The sequence below is a fragment of the Toxotes jaculatrix genome, chromosome 11 (assembly GCF_017976425.1).
Source record: "Toxotes jaculatrix isolate fToxJac2 chromosome 11, fToxJac2.pri, whole genome shotgun sequence".
Taxonomy (NCBI): domain Eukaryota; kingdom Metazoa; phylum Chordata; class Actinopteri; family Toxotidae; genus Toxotes; species Toxotes jaculatrix.
In genome coordinates, this window is record NC_054404.1 from 13,246,649 (window position 1) to 13,274,061 (window position 27,413).

General features: G+C 41.7%; 2 protein-coding genes across 7 annotated transcripts; one reads left to right on the plus strand and one right to left on the minus strand.

The window, feature by feature from the left end:
- Positions 1-4,846: 4,846 nt before the first annotated feature.
- mapk8a (mitogen-activated protein kinase 8a) lies at positions 4,847-13,964 on the plus strand. 4 transcript variants are annotated; one of them, XR_005894850.1, is made up of 12 exons: positions 4,847-5,024; positions 7,433-7,599; positions 7,888-8,017; positions 8,156-8,214; positions 8,343-8,481; positions 9,206-9,371; positions 10,174-10,245; positions 10,676-10,858; positions 10,987-11,111; positions 11,241-11,304; positions 11,919-12,072; positions 12,356-12,403. XR_005894850.1 is itself a non-coding variant. In XM_041049128.1 (12 exons), the coding sequence occupies exons 2-12, from the start codon at positions 7,478-7,480 to the stop codon at positions 13,513-13,515; spliced, it is 1,314 nt and encodes a 437-aa protein (XP_040905062.1). In that variant the 5' UTR covers positions 4,847-5,024; positions 7,433-7,477; the 3' UTR covers positions 13,516-13,964. The 4 variants fall into 4 exon arrangements, 3 of the variants coding, with proteins under 3 accessions (XP_040905062.1, XP_040905061.1, XP_040905063.1); XM_041049128.1 differs by lacking the exons at positions 10,174-10,245; positions 11,919-12,072 and adding exons at positions 9,693-9,764; positions 13,340-13,964 and having other exon boundaries at positions 12,356-12,433; XM_041049127.1 differs by lacking the exon at positions 11,919-12,072 and adding an exon at positions 13,340-13,964 and having other exon boundaries at positions 12,356-12,433.
- A 134-nt stretch (positions 13,965-14,098) lies between these two features.
- arhgap22 (Rho GTPase activating protein 22) lies at positions 14,099-27,309 on the minus strand. 3 transcript variants are annotated; one of them, XM_041049124.1, is made up of 11 exons: positions 27,176-27,309; positions 26,755-26,854; positions 21,875-22,071; positions 20,697-20,784; positions 18,489-18,617; positions 18,117-18,327; positions 17,887-18,019; positions 17,740-17,813; positions 17,210-17,331; positions 16,104-17,067; positions 14,099-16,020 (listed from the first exon to the last, which is right to left on the minus strand). In XM_041049124.1, exons 1-11 carry the CDS (start codon positions 27,176-27,178, stop codon positions 15,801-15,803), a joined length of 2,241 nt encoding a protein of 746 aa, XP_040905058.1. In that variant the 5' UTR covers positions 27,179-27,309; the 3' UTR covers positions 14,099-15,800. The 3 variants fall into 3 exon arrangements, with proteins under 3 accessions (XP_040905058.1, XP_040905059.1, XP_040905060.1); XM_041049125.1 differs by lacking the exon at positions 27,176-27,309 and adding an exon at positions 25,829-25,966 and having other exon boundaries at positions 26,755-26,855; XM_041049126.1 differs by lacking the exons at positions 26,755-26,854; positions 27,176-27,309 and adding an exon at positions 25,364-25,768.
- Positions 27,310-27,413: the final 104 nt, after the last annotated feature.

Consider the following 27,413-nt stretch of genomic DNA (forward strand, 5'->3'; position numbering starts at 1 on the left):
TCTGACTTTTGCTCTGTAATCAAACATCTACAGGAGCTGAATGACTGTCTTTGTGTCTTTCATTACTGTTGTTACAGCCTGTCGACAATATTTTGTCCTCAGGGACAGTTATGGGAGATAGTTCTGAGAATCGTCACAGAAAAAGATAGTTCTTTGCACTGGATTCTGATTAGATTATCTTAGTCAATTAGTCTCATTGCCTCTCGCTCTCTCTGCCCCACCCGTTTTGTAATAGGCTTTCTCCTGACCTGAGGGCGGTTCTGAGGGAGCTGTGCTTTTGGCACCGAAACAACTGTGTCATGATCCCATGTTTGTTGTCACATACTGTGTCGACATTACCACAAATATATATACAGCAAAAAATGCAAAGAGGAAAAACTGATGATGATATTGGAAAAGCAAAGATGAGCTTTATCTCTTTGAATATCATTAATAGTTTTGCTATGATTCAACTCTAAAACATATATATATATATATATATATATATATATATATATATATATATATATATATATAGTTTTTCCCAAAATATGAACAACAAATCTTAATCTTAAAATTAACTCACTGAGTTAATCTTAAATCATTAGACAGTCAATCAGGTTATATTGGACTATCAAAGCATGTTAGATAAGGTAGATACATACATTAAAACTAAATCAGTCACTCAGTAAAATGTCTCTCTGGTTGAGATCATTTCATTCTGTGAAAGCACATTCCCCCAGTGTTGTAAACCTGGGCAGATAATTATTTTATTTAAATGAACGCCCAATGAGACCTGAAAACAAATTGATTATAGTAAAAAGTAGCATTGAGACAGCTGTTTATGGAAGTTGGGTCTCAGAGGGCAGAAGTAACTGTAACACATTTATGTTTTTAAAATCTGAGAAAAACTTTACAGCATGTCCAGTCATAGATAAAAGTTTAATGTCATGGCAATAATGCTGTGAGTAGAAACTGATATGCTGTTTTCTTTTACTTTGAGTTGTTGAACTTACTTTTCTCAAACAATTCCAAAAGATAGAATTAGTTTTTTCCTGTAGGATGTTAAATGCTGTTAAACCCAACCATCATGATTTTTAGATCTGTTTTTTCCCCCGCTCCTCTAAATGTTTTCAGAACAGTAATAGGTTGCACACAGCCGACCACATATAATGAACGAAGCAACACACTCAAACCAATTACTTAGGGCCTGATTAAATCCTTCACTTAAACTGAATTTATCCTCAGCTCGTGACACCCAGATTGTCACATGAGCCCACGGAAAGCCTTGAGATTAAAAGTGTGGTGAACAAACAAAATCACCTTTGAAGCACTGAGGTTATGAGGTCTCCTAAAACCACACAAGGTTATTTAAAGCAGTGACTAAATCACTGGATTCATGAGTAAAATCACCCTACTGCATTGTGCTGGTTTGTTGTTATGATGCAGAAAGGAGTAAAGAAGAATGTAGAAATCCTGCCAGGTGCTCACACCCAAGCCACTCATGAGCAAAACTTTAGCAGCTGTAGTCCCTCACAGTGGTCTGTCTGCAGGTGTAAAGCTACTGGAGTAATGTTGTGAAGCCATGTGGTGCTGAGGGGGACCAACATGGAAACCCGGTTATTGGTTTCTTGTTACACTGACACCAGACTGTCATGTGCTGCTGAATTTCTCAAGGGAACAAATGTAAAGGACCTTTGTTGAGCATTTAAAAACATGGCTTTCACCTCTATATTTGGATGTGCTGATTGGCTAGACCAAATCTGACCTCTGGTGCTTTCAACATCAAACCTTTGCTTTCTACTACAGCATCTGTATTCCCTAAATCTCAACCTTCAAAACTTTATGGTTAAGATGGAATTAAAGACCATTAAAAAAAGAAATTCAAAGATCGCTCACGCAGTTGCAGGATGTCTTTTGCTATCTAGGACCAACTATTTTTAGTATCTACTAATCTGATGTCCATTGAACACACCAGTTGCCTCTGAACAGTATTTTTTTCTACTTGGCTCACCAGGTGTAAAAACATTGTTGATTCTCCTATTTCTTATGTTTGGTCTAAACTGCAAAACATGCGATGACTTTAATCCCTAGTCAACAACCAGTCTTTGTATACTGTTATAGACAAACTACCTTACTGATCCATTAAGCAGACAATCACATGACGCAGACAGACAAAGGAGAAGCAGTGCTGTATTATTGGGAATTTGGGACAACATGCTTCTTCAGGATCTAGGTCTCTGTCTTACAACCTTCTTTCTCACTACAAGGTGACAAGTCCCACATCCATGTACTGTGAAATGCAAAGTATGATAGTATGGACGTTACAAACTACTATAGTCAGAGTCCAGTTTGTGTAGCTACAGCATACTACAGCAGCCTCTAACAAACAGCACGTTTCAGGAAGATGATTTTTGTCCTCACAGGCCTGAATGTGAAGGATACAAATCTCATTACAATCCTGTGAATGTTTAGCTTGGGTTAGTGGTTAAAATGACTTAGTTTTCATTTGAAATCTACAGTTAATTGACATACCAAATTCATCTAAATAGGAAGACATTCACCTCAATTAATCAAACTGTCAAACAGGACTATGGGAGGAAGAATGATAAAGAATAGAAATATTACCTGGAACCATATGTAACCTATGTCAGCGGTCTAATCCTTTGTATTATCCTTTGCGCTCCCACCACAGATCCAAAATAATCCTTGTGATCATGGCATTGCTGTTTTGACGTCCTCTCACTGAAGGCTGCTCGGCTCTGGCAGGTAATTCATCAATGACATGAACTATACATGGTGCCCCATTCATTTGCTCTATTGCTACCAGCACCACGCTGAAGATCTGAAACTTTTTACTGTGATTGGCGCTATTCTTAGATTCTTAACACTTAATTGGATTACCCTCGGGGTTTGACAGCGACAGGTCAGAGCCACCAATAGCGGGTGGCGTGAGATCAGCTACACCGATTTAACTAATCCGTCTGACGCCCAAAGGTGCGGTGGATCCTCAGCGGTAGGTGCGCTACAGAGAAGCCTGGGAAGGGCGAACGACCTCGGCCAAACGAGTGGACTGTAGCCTGCTGCAGTAGGGCTGCTCCCCCACAATGATCATAACACTGCGGGCTCTCTTCGAACAAGGGGTAAGAAACCGTAGTAGCCTTGTCTTGCTGCGGGTGTCGATGCTGGGACGTTTATCCATGCCGCTTCCCAGGTCTACTGCGCGCAGCTTGTCTCTGCAGGCCCCGGGGTATCTGCGCAGGGATAAGAATAAATAACAACCATCCAGGGCTGTCGGGTGGGTGCAGGGAGAATTTAAACTACTCGGCGCTAAGTTAACGTAATTTTACCTAATGTCCTTATTCACAGTCACATGTCCTCGCAGAGCATGGCTCCGTGGATACCTTCGCTGTTGTAGCGTATAGGAACTGATGGGTGAACTCTAGATGGTACCCTAACTACTATGCTATGGATTTCTGCAGAGCCTATGCATGTCGTAGTCCACAAATGATTACACAGTTTAATCTGGGCTGGAGATATAAAGCTCCATGGGGCTAACAGAAGATGCCAGATATAGCCCCGATGACACTGATCATGCAATAATAGTCTAATCGTTCATTTAGAGCTATGTATCATCACTGCAGCATCACTGTTTACCCTGGAAACCGACAGAACTGTGCAGGCTTTCAATATGCCCAAAGGACCCTGTCTGAAAACTACATCCCTAACTAACTTAGAAAGAACATAGAAGTGTTAATGTTAAAGCTTGTCAAATGTCAGTCATTTTTCTTTTAACTATAAACTGTAACTCAAGAATTTTGGGGCTTTTGTCTGTTTACCAATAATGTAAGAAACACCTTCAGAAAACACTGATCATTTACATCTAGTTGTCTGTTTTGATCTGATTAAATTTGATAAAACCTATAAATCTATAAACAGACCTGTCAGTTAATAGTAATAGCAGGGTTACACTTCCAAGACTGCCTTTGTTTTTACTGTAAACAGACAGAAACTATATATTTTTTAAACTAACTGGGCTGATTTAAAATAAACAGACCTGATCAAGAAAGAGGGAAAAAAGACCAAGGACAAATTAAAAATTCTTGTACACACGAGTGTCAGATTTGTGCATTAATTCTTGACTATTGTGCTTGAAGCTGTGCATGTGCTTCACTATATGCCCTTTCTGTGGACATTCAGCTGTCCTTCCATTTCCCCCTGTGAAGGATTTTGCAGCAAGGACAGTTTGCGAGGGGGGAAGCAGGCATCAGTTTCCAGTGCATTTTGTTTTAGTTACAGAAAAGACATGAAAGACTTTTTGACCTGAGTGCTCACTGATCCATAAACCATACAGCCTGGCAACCCCCTGTCAGCCATCCTCTTTGTGCCACCAGAAAATACATTTTAGGAAATTATAAAACAAGAAAACACGCAGCCTCATCTTTTATCCTTCATCACATCATTACTGGAAATACTTATTACACTTAACACAACTTGTGTAATGCGTTATTGGAGAGAATGTGGCCAGTGTATCTGTCTGTGTGAGCTCTGGTTATATTTTCAGTGAGGCCAGTGTCAGCCATCTAAATTTAGTGGGGCCAAAAAAAGCAAATAATATATAATAATAATATCGAATTTATCATGTTTTGAAAAGAAGTGTGAACCCAAAACAAATCTGTTTCCTCAGATAGATAGAAAGATAGATAGATAGATAGATAGATAGATAGATAGATAGATAGATAGATAGATAGATAGAGACAGATAGGCGGAAGGAAGGATGGATGGAGGAGGTGGTGGGTGTGTCTCAGTGGATGAGTGACGTGCTGCTGGGACGCATGCCCCGTGCGCACTGCGCGTCCTGGCCTGTCAGTAGCAGCCAGATGGAAACGTAGGCAAGTGAATTTGGTGAGGTCATGTATTTTTTAAGCCGCACAACGGAATAAATCATCCTCCATCGGCGGCAGAAACAAATAGTCCGCGGCTCCCGGAACATTTCACCGCTGATCGGACCGCGGGGGGATCGATAGTTTGATTTGACGACAGAGGTAAGATGAGGATTCGCACCTCTGCTCCTCAGACGTGCTTATTGTTTGGCCGTGGGGGGAGGGTCGTATGTGGCTGTGTGCATGCTCCTTTACCGACGCGGCTGTTGTTTTAAGGGTGATACATTGTTGTTTCCCATGTTACTTACCTCTCAAATACACTCCCTAAGATTATCGTTTCAGTGTAGCACGTCCGTTCACGGCGTTCGCATGTTGGTTCAAACAGCAGCTAGTGTCACCACCGACTGCGCACTGTGTTTCACGAACAGGCCCTGTCATATCACGATATTGCCTGTCATTATCACCTTCAATAATGTCTTCTTGTGCAGTGTCCGGCGTATTCAGGCTGTAGAATGCATGGCTCTTCTCTGATGCAGCAGTCTACACAGTCGTTTACCTGCCGGCTACCGTTGCCGTCGACAAGACGAGAACCAGGGGTCGTGTGGCCAAGGTTAACACACTGACATCGAATGGAAATAGATAGCGGATCGATAGTGGTCCTCTGCTCAGTCTCTGCTGTTAATCTGTGATGTAGCAAGGCAATTTTCTTCTGTTTCTCTGCGTCTTTCTCCGCCCTGCGGGCTGTTTGCATGTGTTGCACTGGAACAAAAACGCCTTCCCAGCGTTGGTTTGGGTACACAGCGGGATAAATGAGGATAATGTGTGCCAGAAGTGATCTTGTTCGTGAGGTAGATTATGGTAAAAAATGGCTGAGATTTTCTTCTGTTTCCTGATCTGCTGATGAGAGATGCATGTAAATAACGAGGACATGAAATGGTATTTTGCCTATAGGCATGACATGATTCTGCCTTTTAGGCTGTTTCTGTTGTGTGTTACTAGTTATAATTTGGGTTTGTTTTATATTATGTGATTTTATAGAGAAGAACTCTATGATGTACTGTTTCATATTGTGTTAATATGTGGTAAAACAGTGACTCAGTTTTCCAAAACTGTCTATTTTTGGTTTTATAGAGTATAATATATGTTAACTACCATTGCCGGGATCTGAATTGTCCTTTGAGTATGTGCTTTGGAAGCCGTTCATTAAATTGTTAGGCTGAGGCAGCTTGTTCAGAGAAAACAAAGGTTAAGTCATTAGAAGGCAGCGCACTCTAGGAATGACCCTGCTGCATTTCCTGCTTTTGCAGAATACACAAAGCACCCAGAAGTATTGCAGCTCCCTGCCTTCGAATCCATTCACAAGATCCAGACGTCTTAGGTGCTGCATAAAACTACTGATGTGGCTGCTGCATTCCTTGTAAATACCGCAGCAGACACATAACCGCAATCTAATAGTGTATAATTGATTCAGAGGAATTTGTTGATGATGCATGTAGCTGGAAGCATCAATACCAGTTATTCCACAATGGGGACATTAATATTAACGCTGTGTGTGACTAAACAGGAATTTAAGGGATCAAAAGATATCGAGTGAGTTAAACTTTCAGCTTGTGATTGCCTCCATGCACTGACCTGACCTTTATTATCCTCACGGACAGCCATTATTTAAAAAAATAATCACCTTACAACAGAGCAACAGACAACTCTACTTACCACCGACAGTACTGCGCACTAACTGCAACGTCATTCGAGCCATCATAACTCAGACGAGCATAATTGTCTTCCTGTCGAAAATATAAAAAGAAGTGGCATGTCTATTTTCATGTTGTGAGGGAGGTGGATGTTATGTACGTGTTTGTGACGTTGGAGGAACAGAAGGAGAGCTGACTCATTTTATTCTGGCAATTATATCCCTCATATGGACAGTGTGTCGGGAGAGTGGAAGAACGGGGAGGGTGATTACGTTTCTTACATAAGGAGAGAATAAAAGGAAAGGAAGCCCATGTTAGTTTTCTCCTTTTTTTCCCTTAGATTTTAGGTGGTTTGGTTTTTAGTGCAATCAGGAACATCATGCTCACAAATTGGCATCTCTGTGTTGTGTCTTATCTGGGCTCACAGCCCCTCGGTGCAACATGACCCAGTTAACATGTGCCTGTGGAAGACCTGCTTGTAGAACTGGACTGGAGTCCTGGGCTAGGGTCCAGACTCAAAGGAATTATCACTGGGCTTGGTTTTCCAGTGTGACAGAGTCACTCTGAGAGTCATGTTTCATATGATGGAGTAGACCTCCCCGTGGCCTGCTGTTCTGCCACCCCTGCTGATGATATCAAATCTTCCATCCTGGTGTGTTTGCTGAGTTGCTGAGATAAGGAACTGCAGCGCTCGCCTCAAGTGTGAAATTCAGCAGTGTCTTTTCTCCTTTACTCCTAATCTGCTGTCTCGGGAGCAGGGATTTTCATTTGACTTTCTAATTTTCGCTCGGTCTGCTCAGCAGCTCTTTTGGTATCTGTGCTGTAGTCCCCGGCGCTACAAAATATTTAAACTGCGTGTGTCTGTCTTTGTGTACGCAGAGGACATTTTTGGATGCACAGAAAGCAGTAATTGAAGATTTCGCCATGAACAAAAACAAGAGAGAAAAGGAATTCTACAGCCTAGATGTTGGAGATTCGACGTTCACAGTACTGAAGCGATACCAGAATCTAAGGCCCATCGGCTCAGGAGCCCAGGGAATCGTCTGGTGAGTTTTTCATCCACATCCATATTCAGTCAGCAGCTGCTTGGTGAAATATGTGTCACTATTTCCAAACCGTCACCAGAACATTCACGAAAACCAAAGAACATTTTATTTAATATTTTCTTTCAAAATTACAGAGTAAATCCATGTACTTTTTGTACTTTTTACTTTTTTTATGACAAAAAGCAGAGATGTTTAGACTATTGAAGGGACATATCCTGTGATGTCTGTTGCCTGTTATGCTACATTTATGACCATATTTTAAAATTGTTTGCTTACTTTGTTCTTCAGCTCTGCTTATGACCAAATCCTTGAAAGAAATGTTGCCATCAAGAAGCTGAGTCGGCCGTTTCAAAATCAGACCCATGCCAAGAGGGCGTACAGAGAGCTAGTCCTAATGAAATGTGTCAATCACAAAAATGTAAGTTCACTAGCAGGAGACATGACATTTTCAGTTTACAGAATATTAATGGTATGTGATTGCTTAAATGTGATGATGATGCTTTAATGTAAATGACATGACGACATAATTCTGATTAATGTAATTTTATACCCACAGATCATTGGCCTATTAAATGTTTTTACACCACAAAAATCATTAGAAGAATTCCAAGATGTGTAAGTAACTAGATGTGTAGCTCTACCTGTGTCTTTGTATGTACCACTCATAAAACTGAATCACTCCCCATTGCGTCTTTGCTTAAATGCTCTTCTACCACTCACACGAACCGTTTCTGCTCTGTCAGATACTTGGTGATGGAGCTGATGGATGCCAACCTTTGCCAGGTCATTCAGATGGAGCTGGACCACGAGAGACTGTCTTATCTGCTCTATCAGATGTTGTGTGGTATCAAACACCTCCACGCTGCTGGCATCATTCACAGGGTGAGCATCAGCTGGCCAGGACTTCACAGACTAAAGCCAGCCCAGTGTTCTGAAGGGGAACTGTTAAACCTGCTGTGATACTTGACACTGACGCGCAAGGGCAAACGATTAACTGGGACACTATTAGATGATGAAAATAATCTTTTAATTACCAACAAAACCCTTTAAAAATAAATTGGAAATATTTCTGCTATAAACATTGGTGGAGAAACATTAACATTTTTGACTTTATAACCTAAATTCAAAGCGATCATTCTTAATGAGGTGTTCTTGAACAAAACACTGAATTTCAAGCAGTTTTTCTGAAGTCGATTTGAGCCAGTACAGACTTCTGACCTCTTTATAGAATGGGGCAGGTGAATCTATAATTTCCCCAAGTGGATCAATAGTAAGCAGGTGTGAAATGAATGCATGCAATTTTACTATTGCGCTTCACTGTGCAGAGACAAACTAACCCATTAGCAATCAAAACTCTTTAATAAATCATTGGTACTGCAGAGAAACATGACATAGACAGAAGTCATATTTAGAAAAGTAGCTGCAACAGGAGCTGGAACCTGCTGCCCATCAGCTGGATGTTAGTCCTGATGGGTAGCGTAGCACTCTATTATTGTATAACTTGTACCGACACTAGCAGAAAGCTCAATAAAAATCCTTGTTTGAACAATGCATCTGGTCAAGATGTTGTAATGTGAGGACCATTTTTCTGTGCTTTCCTCTGTAGGACCTGAAGCCCAGTAACATAGTCGTCAAGTCAGATTGTACGTTGAAGATTTTGGACTTCGGCTTGGCTCGGACGGCTGCCACAGGCCTCCTGATGACACCGTATGTGGTTACACGCTACTACAGAGCACCCGAGGTTATCCTGGGCATGGGCTATCAAGCTAACGGTTAGTGATTATCTGTGCACTCTACCTGTCAATCTACAGTGCCAACTCTTTTCGGTTTTCAGTTTGTAAAAATGACTTGCAGTTACACTATTAAGGTTAAAAGTCTTTTCTTTAAAGATTTTGTGTCCGATCTGTTATAACCTGTATACAGGCAGATGAAGATAAATCTTGCTGTTAACACTGTCAGCTGCTTCTGTACATAACAGGTGTAATTGTTGTAAGAAAATGGTCACTAACTAGCTTCCTACGTGTAAACTAACCTGTTGTTATGCATTCCTCTCACCTCTTATTGGCTTTGTTTGCCATGTTCCACTTCACTAGTGGACATATGGTCTGTGGGCTGCATACTGGCAGAAATGGTTCGCCATAAAATCCTCTTCCCAGGAAGGGACTGTATCCTTGGGTTTTTTAAAATCCATCTTCTTACTGTGAATCTGAACTGTCTTTGCAAAGTGTTTGTGCTTTCCCTGGTCAGTTTTCTGGCTTGAACATCATATTTTGTGCCAGGCTGGGGGGGAATTGTTATCATAGTCCAGTGTAACATGCCTTATTCAAAGTTTTCTGGCAGTCAAGGGCTGTAAAATTTCATCAACGTGTCACTTTTCATTTTTATCTGCTCAACACTGCATTGCTCCCTCTCATATATCTGGCTGATGCTGCATGGTCTCCATTTTCATTTCCACACATCGTCATACCACTGCCATTCTGTTTGCCTTCTCCTCAGTTTTTTTTTTTTTTTTTTTTTGCTCTCATCATTTTCTTTGCATGTCCACCTCCCTGTCATCTAAACGTCCACCTCCAGTGGACGTATGGTCAGTGGGCTGCATAGTGGCCGAGATGATCAGGGGAAGTGTGTTGTTCCCCGGCACTGATCGTATCCTTCCCCATCATCGATTGATCATCGTGTCATCGCTTCATTCTGTGTGAAGAGATCCAACACCATCCTGAGAGTTTCCCCTCTGTCACTTTGCTATCCATTTTCAAGTTTTCCACCCGACAAACATGACCTCCATAATTGCTCTGCTGCACCCACCTACTGTGAGACCTTAAAGTAAAATCAGACAATAAGGGGCAGTAGTTGTTAAAGAGTATGTACAAAAGTTGTGTATTAGGTGTGTAGGACAGGAGTGAGTGGTTGCAAAGCTAGAGATAATGTGATCTAGGTACGTGTGTGTGTGTGTAGACGGATGATGAAGTAGATCTGCTGGTGTGTGGACCTCAAAGAAAGTTAAATGTCACTGCCCTAATGGTGTGTTATAGTACGTGTGTGTGTGTGGCCTGTTTCCTTAACATTTACATTTCAGACATCGACCAGTGGAACAAAGTAATCGAGCAGCTAGGTACTCCATCTCAGGATTTCCTAATGAAGCTGAATCAGTCAGTAAGAACGTACGTAGAAAACAGGCCACGTTATGCTGGTTACAGCTTTGAGAAACTCTTTCCAGATGTGCTCTTCCCTGCCGACTCTGATCACAACAAACTGAAGGGTAATCACTTTTTTTTGGTTTGTTTTTATATCATAAACTAAACCATCAAGAACACGTTCATCAAACTGCATTTGTAGTCCTGTGATTAATAGCACAGTCTTTCATCTGATTGTTTCTTCTTCCCTCAGCAAGCCAAGCCAGAGATCTCTTATCCAAGATGTTAGTGATTGATGCCTCAAAGCGCATCTCTGTAGATGAGGCCCTGCAGCACCCCTATATTAATGTTTGGTACGACCCAGCAGAAGTGGAGGCAGTAAGTGGATCGCCAGCCGTGTGATCCTTAAATGGGTCACATGAGATTTTAATTACATCACTGGAAGTGGAAAGTTGGCGTCACTCTTGAACCACCGATGTGCCATTTAAGCCATTTTCTCTTTCTTAGCCCCCTCCGAAGATCCCAGACAAACAGTTGGATGAGAGGGAGCATACCGTGGAAGAGTGGAAAGGTTAGACAGCATACTAAGATTCTTAACACTGCACGTAACATTTCACTTTTAACTGTCAGTTTCAGTGTATTATTTACCCTCTGGCTCCGGAGACTAACCACACTGCTAGGATGTGTTGCACAAGGGGTTTCATTCACTGATTCAATACATTTATTATGAAGTTTACTTGTTTGTCCACATTGTTTTATCACTTCAAAACATGACGAGTTATTGGTTAAAAATTTAATGGATATAGCTGAATTTTGTTTTAAAGTGAACTACCAAACCAGCTCAGTCGTTTAGCAAAAATATTTAACATTTTATTATACAACTACTAGTCACTATTAGAGCTAAGGCATCCGATTTTGTGCAAATCAAATGGATTCACAGTGACATAGAAATAATCAGCTGGTCAGATTCTATGATAGGCAGTGGTGATGTGATTGTTTCCTTTATTACTCAGGTTTCTTGAAAAGAAGTTTTTTGAAAATGAGCTCTCAATCTCAGTGGGACTTACCTGATTAGATAAAGGTCTGATGATGCAAAGCACAAAAATAAACCATATGTGAAGAAATCCAGTGGGGCAGCAAGTGAATGTGTGGAAATGCAATCTTTTTTTTTTTTTTTTTTTACAGATGTTGTTGCTCGAGATATAGATATAGATACATCTCCCCTGTAGTTTCCAGAGGGTGTCTTTGCGTGACTTGAAATCCCCTTTTTAAAACCTCTCAGTTAATGTTTTCAACTGTGGGCAACCTGAGTCTGTGGAGCAGTGGAAGACTTAAGATTGTGAGTAAATATCACTTTCAGTCGTGCAGCACGATGAGCTCATGCTAAACCCTGCCAGGTGATTATGACCCCTCACTCATTTTTAGAAGGGTCACACCAGCACAGTCCGTCAGGATTAGAAACATGATGCTGTTTGGACTGTACAGTATGCAATACACCCTGACTGTACAGAAAAAGTGTATCACATACTGTGCTTACATGCATCAGTCATTTCTCTCTCTCTGTCACCTGCCCCACTTTCCCCTGTTTTGTTTTGTTTTTGTTTTGTTTTTTTCATTTGTAGAGCTAATTTATAAGGAAGTGAGTGAATGGGAGGAGTGGACAAAAAATGGAGTGATAAGAGGGCAGCCACCTCCTTTAGGTGAGTAATCATTATAACTTTGGGAGATAAGAGAAGGTGGAAAGAATGAATTACAGTGAATCAATACTGTATTTGTTTGCTAGAGGCACATGATGTGACCTTACCAGAGGCTGACACTCACTCAGTCTGTATGATTGAATAATCCAAAAATACTATTACTTTTTATTTTATTATATATTATTTTACTGAAGTTTAGTGTATATTTCCTATGTGCACACAACCCAGGAAGAACAAATTTGGTGATTTGCAGGTTTAACCAGGACATATAAGTTCAATTTGGGATGAATTTGGTTTAAAGGTTTCTTATAAGTTACATCTGCAGCCATTGTTTCAACAGCATTTCAGTATTTCACTGTCAAGTACAACAGTGTTTTAGTTCCATGATCAGAGATTTTGTGAATGAAGATGAAATATTTCAATGAAAATAAAGTTGTAATATTTCAAGAATAAAGTTGAAGTTCTTTTAAACAAAGTCAGAAGGACACAGAGGTGACTGTAGACACAGACCAGCATTAGTGTACCGGTCATAGGGTAGTGACAAAAACAGAAATGCACACAAACACAAAGTGTTTTGCAAGGAAAAATAGTGACTGTACGGTGCGTAAGTGTGTTGTCAGAGTAAGTAAAATACAGTCCCGCAGTTCAATCAAAACATACATTTAGTTTTTGACTCCACAAAATATAAAACTGACATATCATATTTCGTGTATTTTGATCTTTCAAACGGATTTAGCCCAGTTTTAACCTGTACATCTTTTTAACCTGCAAATGACCAAATCAGTGCTTACTGGAAATTTAAACCTTGAGGCAACTGTTCACATGTGCGTTTGTGACTCATCAGATAATGGCAGAATCCGGTGTATTTCAATGAAACCTATGCGTTGACGTGTTTTTTTCGCAGCACAGGTGCAGCAGTGATTGACAGCCCCCCTCAGCCCACGTCCTCCTCCTCTTCGGCCAACGATGTCTCGTCCATGTCCACGGAGCCCACTGATCCGAGCAGTGACCCCACCATGACCTCTGAAACAGACAGCAGCTTGGACAGCCATACCTCTCTGGGTGCACTGGCCTGCTGCAGATAACGGACACATACGATACACATACACAAACACACACCTACACACAAAGCAAACACTTTCCTTCGTTGGTGTGTGTGATGGGAAAGGGTTTAGGCCAATGGAACGACTCATGTTAGTTTGTAGAGCTGCGCTTTTAATGTACAGTTTGTTTTTATTTCCCCTCCCTCTAAACTGCTGTAAATGATTGTGGTTTGAAATTGTATCATTATTACTGTATTTTTGCTGCGAAGAATCAAGAGTATGTTTTGATGTGAACCTGTGATGTATGTTATGAAAGAGAGGGATTTGAGTGTACTTCACTCTTTGCTGTTTTTTTTTTTAGGTACTGCTACACAGTAGACTATCATACTGTTAGCACTGCAATATTATGTTAAGTATATTTTTGAATTGTTCGTTTGGCATTTTTGTATTATTTTTGAGACATTTGAATGAAACTACACCAATTCTCTCTTTACAGGTAGACTAGAGCACATTTCATCTTGGATCCTGATGCAAATGGATGGATTTTATTTTGACACTGTTCCTCATCTTTCTTGTAGAAAGCATCCCGAGTTACCTTGTTTCTTATCACCTCTGATTGTGTGTATCTTGACAAGCAGTCAAATGGCCTGTTGCCCTGACACTGAATTTCTCTTTCTTTTTTTTTTTTTTACTATAGCATACTGTAAACCGACTGCATTTTAACTTGTGTATTTACATAGGTGTAATTTGTAGGTGAAGGTCTGTTCGATGAGGAAGAACAGGGTGAATGTAAGTGAATAGAAATGTGGCATTGTAAGGAGCCAATGATTACTGTTAGCGCTGTAAGAAGTTAATTTAGGCCACTCCACTGGCTAGAATGAGTGAGTTGTATTTGGTGACTGTCACCAGAGACCAGGTCTAAATTAGTCACTTTACCATTTTGGCAGGTTCTTTCAGACATTATTCACAGCTGTCTGATGTTTGAGATGTTTCGTTTAAGTGCCCTTACTCAGTTCAGTGATTTTCAGTCCTCTCCGTGGCAGATGCTCCTCTCTTCTGCGCTGCGTCTTTCTGAGTTCTACCTCACACGTGCACAGACACACACTCAAACACACGTTGTATATCATGGCACACCATTCGAAAGAAATGCGAAAAAAAAAGATCAAGTTTTTTTTTCTGCATTTGTGTTATTTATTTATTTATTTATTTCAAGCTAGGAGGTGGCTATTGTATGTAATGTACATTTCATTCAGAAGTACTATTTATATGTATTTTGTTTCTTTTTTTTGTTTTCTGTGCAATATAATTCATAGATTAGTATACTTAGTAACTGATCTGTACATTTTAATGTAGATGTATGTATGTTTCTGAGAGTCAGGAAACAGGCATTTGCTACCTGCCATGGTAACCTTTGGATATAATTGATGGCTCAAATTCCCAACCTGTCCCTTTGCCCGTTTCATGGTTGGGCACTCTAGGCAGTAACCTCTAGCATCAGCTCCCAGAATGCACTTTGGGGATTGTGACGCATGTCCTGACCCTTTCTGGGCCACATTTCAAATGACTGTAGTGGCTTCCTCTTTTTGTGTTTTTTTTCCCCCTCCCCTCCATCTTCTCAAAAATAAAAAAGTTAGAATAGACTACGCATGAGTTTTCTCTGAGCAAATCTGGTTTTAGTGCAGGTACATTTAGAGGAAACAAAGGAAAGCCATTCAGCGCTACTGGGATGATGCTGCAGTCTTTGATGGTTTTGCCATATACTGACAGCAAAGAATAAACCTGTTGTGGTGTGTTATGGTAAGGCCAGATGTGTGAAATTTAGCCTTTGGATCTGATATTGCCTCACTAACAGACCAATTATATACATCAGAAATGGAAACTGTCTACGGTACCTTCAACTCCAGCAAATAAAAGAGTTGAATTTTAATGTCTCACATTATCCTTTCTTTTCTTTCAAGAATATCCTAAGTCCTAAGGGGAAATTAACAGAATGTTTATAGGAAGACTGTACCTCATATTATTAGTAGAGACTTTTTTGTCTCCTACAGAGGAATTTAGTCAATAAATAATCAGCTACATGACCTGTGGAGTATAATAGTAAGGAAGTTAGTGGAATGGTAAAATGAGAGGTGCTTGGTCCAGAGGAGTTCTCGTTTGGCACCGGCACTGGTCAGTGTAGGCACAAGACGGCCATACTAAAGAGGATACAATGGCAAGTAGTACTGCACTAGAGGTATTTGGTCTTCAAAGCTTTGGGGCTGGCTGGTCTTCCCAGTAATCAAGCTCCTCCTCCTCTGATGGACCAGATGAAGGCTGGTTGGTCTGGTCTAGTTGGTCCGTGTTGCTCCTGTGGTCAGATCTCCAAGTGTTTTGAAGAACTCCTCCATCTCCTGCTGGAGGAGATTGTTTCGGTTTTCTGCGTCTTGATGTGCCCTCTCCGAGTTCCTGAGTCGGATCTCCAGCATGTGAAACTTCTTCTTCTCCTGGTCCAGCTCCTCCTCAAGGCGGTTCACCTGGGACTGGTAGTTAGAACAGGACTCCTCCAACCTCAAAGAAAAGAAGAAGACATTATAAAATACACTGATGTAAATTAGTTATTTGACAGGAAATGACAAGTGACTCATTCTTACTTGCGAATGCGGGCTTCATAGCTCGTCCTCTGTTTCTTTAGCTCCTGCTTGAGCTGGGCAAGATCATCCTCAGTGCAACTTGCACTGGGATCCAGAGTATTTGTAATGTCCTTCACCTCTGTGGGCCCCTCCTGACCCTGTCCTGCTTTGAGTGCCTTATCACTTCCCTCTGGTTCAGCCAATGAGATCTCAAAGGACGCCCAGATTGAGGAGGTGTCAGCAGGCAGACTTAGACTGGAGGGGGCGACATTGTCGTAAGCGGACAGTCTGTGGGATTGGTGGAGAGCTCTGTGAGACAGGGACGCTCGTGAGGAGTCCTCTTCAGAGTCTCTCTGTGAGTCCTTAAGTGAAAGAGCAGTCTCCTTCAGAGACAGAGTAGAGTCTTTCAGTCTTTCACCAGACGAAGTGGTGCGTCTGTGAGCTCGGAGAGACGACAGGCCATTCATCAGCCAGTTGCTCCCACCAGCTGCTGACACATCCCCCGCTGACCCCCCAATTTTCCCCCTCTGCCCCCCAGAAGCTGCACTGCCCTTGAAGGAGCTCCTCCAGGAGGGAAGGGCTTTAGACTGTTTACTGGGGCTAACAGCTACTTCGCTTTCACTTTTCCCTTCAGTTTTGATGTCTGCTTTTCCGTCCACTTTTTCCTCTGTCTTACTTTTGCCCTTTCCTTCAATTTGGCCATCGCCACCCTTCTCCAGAGTTGTAATGGGGCTTGGTCCAGACAGCTTACTGTCTGAAGAAGGAGTGGAAGATTGGGGATCCTCTTTGGGGTTTTTGGAGTCTGTGCCTGAGGTGGGTGGGGGCTCACCATCTTCTTGTGAGAACCATTCCACTTTGCACCGTTGGAGAGAATTCAGCTGTTGCTGTGGGGGGATCTTGGTCTCTGCCTCTGGCTCCTCACTTTGGTAAAGGCGGGAGTGTTCACTGATCAGCACAGTCATCAGGTGCTGCACCTGTGAACTTCCTGTTTATAATGACAAACATACATACACATGCAGTAAATATGCATGCTAGAACTGTTTCAGGGCTTTGTACATATTTATTGGAAAACAAGTTTTTGTCCCAAATTTTGCTGCAGATTAACACATGTTGACATTATCACCAACCCTCCATCATGGTAACTGGATCCTCCACTCTGGGCCGAAGGATATTGGGTCCAAACACAGTGGCCAAATTCTGAACACTCATCTTATTCTCATTGGAGTGAGACTGAACCTCATCCAGAAACCTGAGCAGGCAGAGAGCAGCATGTGAGCATGACATACTGTGTTTCTACATAAAATCTGCATTTCTGAAAAAAACGTTTAAAACTCCTTATTTTCTATTCAGTAAAATTCAAAGTCATGAAAAGGGGGGACTGAGTCATGATCCTGGCCAGTGTGTGGGCTCAGCTGACGGTGTTTATGTAGCTGCAGAAGGCAGAGAAGATGTGCAATTATGCACATTCAGAGTCAATCAATGTGATGTCACATTGCTGACGATGAGGATGGGGCGTAGCAAATGCTATTTCTCTTGTATGACAGGGTGACAAAGCCTCAATCATCATCAGCAGCAACAATGAGACCCATCACAGTCACATAAGTGAGCTTAACAACTATTTATACATACAGGAAGGAACAAGACAGTGGTTACATACCTGCAGATGTATTTAAGGAGATTGTAGTTGACCTGAGGAAGGGATTTCACCTGTTTGCCTAGCTCTATGATACCCTTGAAGAAGAAAAAAACGTGTTAACCATCAAGGTAAAAGCTTTAAAATATATCTGAAATGCAATTTCATTACCATTTCTTTATCCTTGGTTAGTAGCTGAGCACAAGAGAGAAACTGGGTGTATTTGGAGAATGGGATTATAGGCTCTGGCAGCTCCCGTATGTACAGCTTTAGCAGCGACGCCACTGTGTGGACATCTGTGGTACTGTAAGAGACAGAGAGTGCACCTAAAGAATAATACCCAGCACTGATTATAGCTTGGCATGCTGCTACAGACAAAATTCCCCCTCACACTGGCTCACCTGTCAAACACCGGCTTCTCGCCACGGTCAAACGCGTCCTGAAGCTCTCGAACGTGATTGGTCTGTCCAGGGGCCCTGAAAAGACCCTCCTCCTGGAGCCCGTGTTCACGTATAAAACACACGCACTGTTCAACCAGCACAGGGACCAGTCTCTGGGGGCCACACTGGGCCTCGTACAACATTGTCTCCTCCAGGTGCTGCCCAAACACACCTGCAGACACACAACAAAGAAAACGAACCCCAATCAGGCATTAACAGTACAAAATGTTTCTTTATGTGTTCCAAAAACACTATACAAAAAATAAACAGTGCTGTGTGTAGATGTTTGTGCGTGGGAGGCTGTGTGTGTGTGCATTTCTGTAAGAATCACACCTCCTCCAAGCGGAGCCCATATAACTCTTCGTATGGCTCTGACCCATTCCTCCATGTCACTCTGAGAGTTGGCCATCAGCAGGAATGATTCATGGCTTATACCTGTTCGATCCTTTTCTCCAGCCCCCCCTGAAAACAGAGCCATATGTTATTGCTTTCTGGATCAATAGAGACTAAGTGACTAACACATCTCAAAACCAGTGTGATATATACAATATAAGATTCACACATAGAATAAATACCACTTTTGCACGAGGACCAGTCGCTGATCACAAGTTACTTTGCTGATCATATAAACGGTATCACCTGTAAACAAGTGGGTTCTACCAGACAGAAATATCAGTCTGTTCAAGAACCTTATTAGCTCAAGCGCCCCTGTAAAGTACAAAGACACAGACATGCAACTCTGCCTCTCCTTCCTCTGGGTACACGCAGCTTGATACCACCCGGTTTGACATTTTAGTTTGACATTTTAGTTTATTTTAGTTTAGCTTTGATTACACTTTGAATCCACTCCCTTATGTGACTTTGCTTTTGAAGAGGTGCAAGCACTTCTCAGTTTCTGAAAGCATCCTTTGCTATTCATAAATCTTTTTTTTATTATTTTTACTGACAGAAACCTTTTAAAGGCAGTCGAAAAGACAAAAGCTTTTGCAAGTGGATTAGGTAGGGGTTGCATGTGCCTTGCTGTGTAGGATATATATCAATATCTGCATTCATTACTAAGTCCTGCAATGTGGTGCATAGTGTGTTTTGTGTGAGAGAAATGACCCAGAAAGTGTAGTGTTCCCTGTGGACACCAGTAAGTGCGTCGTGCCTCTCGCTTAGTCTCTTTCCTTTTTCTGTCCAGGAGCTTTTCCTCTGAGTCTGTTTTCACACAGTCATTTCAACTAACTTTCTCTACGACACTGGACAACATTTTACATGTTAAAAGAACACATTGGTGTATTTACATGTTTTACCCAACTTACTACAAATTGCATACAGTTGCATGACAGCCAAACATTTTCCAAATCAGTCAAATCTGCTGATATTGATCTAATTCTGAACACAGGTAATGTGTGAATGGGTGCGTGTGTATGTGTACGTTTCATTTATCGCAACAAAGTTGTCTGCAGCAGAATAGAGACAACCGATGCGCCAGCTTTGTCATAACCAGACACTGAAAATGTCATAGCTGTTCCTGTGTGAAGCAGAACCTGATGTAATACTGTCTGTTTACTCAAAGTCTGCCAATTTACTCGCTCTTGCAAAAGTGAAATTATACAGTAAGATCTTGTCAATCCTGGCAGCACAGAAAGCCATGAGGGACATATAAACAGTACCTTTCACCAATTCAATCTGCTTTCAAAAATATTCCAATACAGACGTGTAACATTATTTCTGTAATACAGCTTCCTCTTTGATAATCAAAGCTGAGAAAAATTTGCTTAAGGTTTTCATTAATGGGAACCTTACCCTCAGGATGAACTGTCAGGATGCCAGTCAACCTGCTGCAGTAATGCCCCATGTTGAACCTGTACTGCCAGGAGAAAATACGGGCTACAGCTGTGCAGTGGCAGCCCTTATGAAGAACGTATGCTGGCACAACTTCTGTGAAGTGCTGCCATTACAGCCAGTAACAGCCATTAACTACACAAACCGTCACATATCCTTTCTTTCATTAAAAGCATCCCCTCTGATCGTCTGTGCTGTACATTGTGTTATCATGCCAACCCCGCAATGTCAAGAGCAGAAATGCAGAAATGAAGTCATTGTTGAATCCTCAGACACACGGCTGTGGTAATCATATCCTTTTTGCTGTGGCTTGTGACTCATTTGTCACTGTTGATACACTTCTATTTTTTGCATTTATCACAATACGGTCTACAAAGAGGACATGAGCTTTGGTTATTTACAGCAAGCCTGGCATATACTACTTGTGGTACATGCACCGATGTTGCAATATTTGGGATTTCATTACTGTCTGAGCACCAAAAGCTTCTGAATGTCAGGCAATGCTAGTTGTAGCGCTCCTAGCCTCAGTCCAGCTTTGATCTTGATGTCTTTTTCTACAAAAAAACCTTTAAGATTTGGTATTGGTGGGAAATTATATTAGATGTGAGCCCAGTATTTTACACTCAGCATCACTTGAATAAGAACTTACTTAGAACTTACTCGTTGACTTCCTTGCATGGCTTACATGGAGCTGTCACCACGCCAACTCACCTGGAACAATTTCAAAAAGGTGGCGACCAGGCTCGTCCTGATTGGCAGGCAGCTCGTTGACCTGACTGCCCTGAAGAGGAATGCAACCCTGTAGGAGAAAGGATTGGAAGGCGTGAGAAAGACAGATAGAAAGACAGACTGACAGACAGAAAGGCAAGAGGAAAATACCCCTATCAACTGTATCCAAGGGACAAACAAAAAATCACTTAGTGTTTTCTGGACTTGGACGTGTAGTGCATGCTAAACATTATAGAGTTCTTAGCACTCTGGGCTCTGGGCATCTGTCCAGCAGAGGGAGGTAATGATGATGGACGGAGGGATGACTCAGGCAAACATCTCTTCATCTTTTTATCCCTCTGCTGCTTCCTGATGTACTTGCATTCCTGATCCAGCATAGAGAGGGTCAAAGGTCACCTTCTAAGTGCTTACAGCAGAACCACAGGGCAGCTAGTTACCACATTATCAGCGTGTGTGTCAGGGCAATAACAACTCACCAAGACTTTAATGGAGATTGTGGGGATGGATGATTTTTGTGGGGAAGATTAATGAATATTTATCCAGCTACAATGTAGCAACAAAAAATAAAGATAAGTTTGTGTTTGTAACTTTAAAAATCACGGTCACATAATACATTTTGTTGCCCTTTTCTCCAGAATGGGTCATTGATTTAAAAGAATCAATAAGCTATTGTCAAAGTTGGAGAACACAAATTGGATCAACTGGTCCTGCTTCAGCCACTTGCTACTAACTGTGCCTGAGTAGCCACAGGCTGAAATTAGTTGAGTTGATTTTGTTGATCAAAGTCTCAACAGTTACTGTAAACTGACTGAGGCAGTCACTTCCTTGCCTTCAGACCAAACCTGATCTGAGTGCCGTTGTTTTCCTGTGGAAAAAGGACACACTGACTTGTTCGAGTGTAATGTGTCATTTTTCTGTCAGTAGTCAATATTTTTATTTATTGTATTTGCTGTGTTTAAAGGTTCTTGTTTTAGCCCATTTTTCTTTGTTTCAGTTCCATTGCTGAAGCATTACACTGATCAGGTAAATTCATGGAGCTTGAATATTTATCAGGGTTTGAACCATAATGAATCCAAACCTGTGGCAGTGCAAACTCCTGAGGGCAACAGGTGACACCAGGTAACATACAGTATGTAAATGTGTTATTTTGTGAGCATCACCTGTGCCTTGGTTTCATCCTGGTCCTTGTAGAAATACAGCGCTTCAGTCCTCAGGACAAACCAGCGCAGCTGCCAGTTTTTCATGATACTACGCTGTCTCTTCAGCCAGCCTGTCTTCAGTGCTTTTTCCTGATCCAGAGGCGAGCAGGGCCTGGACACCCGAGACAGCTCTCCAAGCACCATACTCTTGGACCGTGCTGCGTGGACATGCACATAGAGATAAAATGAGCAAAAAGTCGCCTTCAAGAGTGAGACAGAGAGAGATAAAGAATTAGAGAGTTACGTAGAGACAGAGGATGCATGTTATTTTGAGATTTTCTTTCTTTTTTCGTTTTGCTATTATTCTAAAAAATCACCCAGAGACAATCCACCATCATTATTCACAGATATCTCCCTTGGGTGTGGCTAAGCCCACAGGCTTCACCATGCATCCAGATTTCCTATTAAGTCAATTTACCAAGACATAGCCTTCATTTTGTTGCAAAGACATCCTGCTTAACGATGAAATCCACCTATCTATTCCAGTGCATTTTATAATGTTTCAGATATTAATAAGGGAATGTACTATTTCCAATTTCATTACTGTACCGAGAAGAATTTTGCTTTGGATCAAGTTGCGCTTTATCTGCTACAGACCAATTACAAGCATGGATTATATATTAGCATCTGCATGCCAAAGGTATAAAGCAAAAACAGAAACAGTAGAGTGATCCCTAGGGAGTCAGGGAGAGAGAGAAAGAGAAAGAGGGAGTGAGATAAACAGAAGGCAGAGGGAGAAGAGAGAGAAATCAATGGCGTCTTTTTTCCTGTTAATTGCATCTCGCTTTCTGCTGAGGACAGCAGGGAAGGTATCTGTAAGGGGCCTGGACTGAAATCTCTGTTTCTCTCTGCTGTTATCTCTCTCTCTCTTTCTCTCTCTCTCTCTCTCTCTCTCTCTCTCTCTCTCTCTCTCTCTCTCTCTCTCTCTCTTTCACTTATCATTTCTCTGTCTGGACTCCTCAATTTATTTCTCCCCTTTCTGGATGCCCTTTATTTGCAGAGTCATGATTGCTGGGAAGAGAGAAGCCTAAAAACCATGTGAAGCAGTCATTAACAAATCTGTATGCTGACAGCAGAAGCAGACAGAGCAGGGTCTATAAATACAGCAGACATGGCCACGTTGTGCACATCTTTAAAAAAAGAGGCAAGAACTCTCAGAGAGGAACTTCATCTCATATCTCTTGACAGCAAAGAATCAAGACAAGACAAGAATCAAATTACTGTTTTCTTTTCAGGAAGTAATGTTACTCATACGCTAAGTACTTTTATGTTACTAATGAGCTGTTTTATGATCTCATTAGTGATAATCTATGGTATTTAAATCCTTTACTTAAGTTAAAGTAGCAATACCACAGTGTAAAACAGTGGATACCTCAAATTTGTACTTAAGCACAGTACTTGAGCAAATATATTTCTTTATATTCCACCATTGGTGTTTAAGGACTCATTATGTATGAAAATGGCCCAAGTGTTAAATTATATTAAAATGACATTGATTATTATTGATGCAGCATTGATGTAACATTGTGCATTTTGGTGTTATTTTTGATGGAATTTGTATTTGTATTTTTTTTTTTGGGGGGGGGGGGGGGGGGGGGGGGGCAATTTTTCCATTAAAATGCGTCACATTTTAAGCCCATTATAATTTTTGTATATTTTTTATATCAAGTAACTTTGAAATGTAGAGACATAGAATGTCTGAAGTAACATGAAATGAAAATATTTTTTATTTATAGTACAAGTCCCTGTACCTATGTACAGTACTTGAGGAAATATATTGAGGTAACTTCTATTACTTTTGGATGTTTATTAACCTAAATGAGACCATAATAACATTTTGTAATGATTATAGTTATAATGGTGTGGCATCAGAACTTCTGACATTGTCCTATGAATGAAATCTTGAGGAAATGATAACAGCCCATTATTATTATTATTACTATTGATTCAAATGTCCCCATGTTTCCACCGGCCCATGTTGAGAATTATTCCAACAAACAGATAATGGAGAGAAGCCTCAACCACATCTGATTGCACAGAGTTTTACCAATAACATCTTCCTGTAAGACTCCACACTCCACTTAACTGCTTAAGATTCTGGTCTGATATCTAAGCTTCTGAGTGCAGATCCAGCTCTGTGATGCTGCCTGAATTTGCCCTGAATGATGTTGCATAAAAGGGTCAAAGGAGACCAGAGCTGGGAATCTAATCAAAGGAGAATACCATTACAGCAAATGAGAGATGGCAAGTGCACAAAACGTGGCAAGCAAACTGAAGTGGCTACTGCACTCTCCGACCGTGTCCATGAGGCACTTCTCCTTCCCATCATGTTTTATGGTCCTATTTTTACGGCTGGTCTAGAATAAGACAGCCAGGGGAGAAATGAAGCCCAACCTAAACACATGCACACAAAAGTAAGGGTTCTTGAAGCTACTACGAGGCAATAGTTCACTCTGTTGTGGCTATTTTCTCGCAAGAATGTGAAATAAATTAGAGGAGAACAGAAATCTTTTATTTCCACTCAGGGTGGCAATTCCTCTGAAACATCACGTGGATACCCTCCTATAAAACCCAACATAGGTTAATTTCCTTGAGATAATTTGGCACTGTCACAAGTGCCCCAGCCACCTGAACCAGTGTGCGTCGGTTGTCTATAGCAACCACCTGCTATGAAGAGCACAGCAGGCACTTACGCTCTGCATCATGATAATCTTAGTGCCAGGAGTTTTTGCGGTGGTGGTTTACAGCTTCCATATTCATCTTCACACAGTCATGTGAGAGGCATGCATATGCGGTGTCCTGACTTCAGTGGTCACAAGTGGATTTTACCCTGCGTTAGAGGAACTATGTTTGACAGTCAGCTGTTGTGATTTAGTAGCAGGGAGCCGTGCATTCCCCCCTCTCATCTCGCATCACCTGCTCAAAAAAATCACAACCCAATGGTTGGTGTAAACCCTGAACAAACAAAGATATGGTCATATGTTCAGGTGTGAACATGTCAGGACACAGAGCCTTTTTCTAGGAGGAACTGTTCCTCCAGCAGCCATGTTTTCAAGAGACAAGAGGGATTACATCACCCCATAGTAGTGCCTGTTATTTCTCAATGAGCACAGCAGATAAAACCTCAATGCTTCAGATCAAGCAAGAAAACTCAGCTGATGGCAATAGTCAGTGGGATGCAGAATGACACTAGCATGCAGACTCTGCCCAAGTCTGGCATTGTTACACCTTTTGAGGCCATTATCAATGAACGACTGACAACAATATTTGATGTTATCATTATTGCAAAGACAGCAGATGCCAGATGGAGCTCTGCAGAGACAACGAGAAAGGCAGGGAAAGACAAGGACTGCAGAGAAGACAGTAAGAAGTAAAGGAGCAAAGACATTGAGAGAAAAGAGATGGAGCGTAAAGCAGGGATGGAGAATGGGGAGGAGGGACTGTGCTTACCCCGGCGTGCCTGTTTTATCTTGGGGCTCAGCATGGTTACCGTTGCTGTGCTGCTCCCTCTCACAGAGACATGACTGCATCCCTCTGTTCACACACTATTCCTCAACCACACACACTCAGCGCCTCACGCTGCTGCCTCGCCCTGTTACTCCTCATCCTCCTCGAGCATCTCTCTCCACTGCCTCAATGTCTCGCACTTGGACACTGTCTCCATCTGATTTCACACACACGCACACATACACACTTGCATGCACTTAACCACACACTCTCCTCTTCTTCCTCTCCTTCCTTTCGTCTCACTTCCCCTCTCTGTCCCACTGGCCAGGCGTGCTGTTGTTCTCACATACCTAGAGCCCTGCCCTCTCTCTCTCTCTCTCTCTCTCTCTCTCTCTCTCTCTCTCTCCCTCTCTCTCCTTTGCTATCTGTCTCTCTGCCTTCTGCTGCACACTTGTATCAGTTTCTCACCGTCTATAAATATGTCTGGCTGTATGTCCTCTGTCTTGTCACCCATTTCTTTACAATGGCTCCCCCATCACTCCATAGTCTTCACAATCCCTCCAGTTGTTTGCTCATGGAGATTTGATTATGGTCTTGAAGTGCAACCTGAAGTACAACCTCAAATCAATACATTTGATACAATTCTCACCATTAACTGTCTGATGCAGAGCAAGTGGACATGTCATTGTATTGTCTGTACCTATAAACAATTGCAGATGTATGGCAGGGTTGATAATTTTGGGTGGACATGTGTTTAAAACTGACAAAACTCGACTTGATTGTGACTCATTCGGGATAAGATTTATAGTCTGAGGGGAAATGCCACACCACTCAGTCACTCAGCAATCTGTACGGTGAAAGCCACAGCACTCAAGGGTGTGATGTTCTTGTTCCTATTCTGTCTGGAAGTGATCCGATAAAGCCGATAAATGCTGCAGTTGAAGAGGCTGGATGAGACTCAAATTCAGTACAGAGTCACTGCTAGAAGGGTGAGCTGACTGAGGCTTCTCTCAGGAAAAAATAACCTACTCAGCTCACACATAACAATCAATCAATGACAGATGGTTCACACTACACTGCCTGTATCATAAAGGCTTTATAAGGCGGTAGCAGCACATTAGTAAAACAGCTTTGGCAAGTTAATTCTTTACATGTTCATGAAAACAGCTCATACCCTGACAGACTCAGAAGAGCACATACAGAGAGATATGATAAAGAAATGGTGTGGAGCAACAAATCACATAAACAAGATAAATGTCTGAAAATCAGAGCTTTACTTTTATACACGAGCTCAGATGTAGCTCAGCCAGCTGAATTGTAAGCAACAAGATAGATCATTGCTGTGCTTGATACAATGATCACCTATGCAAAACAAACTGAAAACAGAGCTTTACCTGATAGCTCCTTTGGTTTGTCACTGGTCAGAGAAGTCCTGGAGGATTTCATGGCAGTGAACCCGTCCACACAGTGTATCCTTCTCCACTGGGTCCATTTCTAGAGCAACAACAACAACAACAACAACACACACACACACACACACACACACACACACACACACACACACACACACACACACACACACACACACACACAAACACAAACACTCAGGGTTTAAACAATGGCAACACTGAAATCTCAGTCATCTATTCAATGGATAATCGCTAAGATACAAATCCAATGACATTCACATACCCAGAGAGAAGAGGCTACTATACTTGTCATCAACACACCCATGACGTGTGCCTGAAGAATGCTGATCTGAACAGATTCTGACAGAAGGCAGGAAATAAAGACAGTCATGAGAGTATTACTTGCCATGTCATCTCAGATGGGCAGACCGGACGACTCTCAGCCTGGAGCCAGACTTTCTGTGCTGCACATGAAAGCATCACATAGTCCCAAGCAGTTGCTGTGACTGGTACTTCTTTACAGAGAACTGAAACACAGCGGTATGAGGCCTGACTGCTGTGCGATGTTCTCTTTATCTGAATGTTAGTTTGTCTGTCCCTCAGGAAGTAAGCTGCCTTGATAGAGAAGTGAAAACTGCTGACCA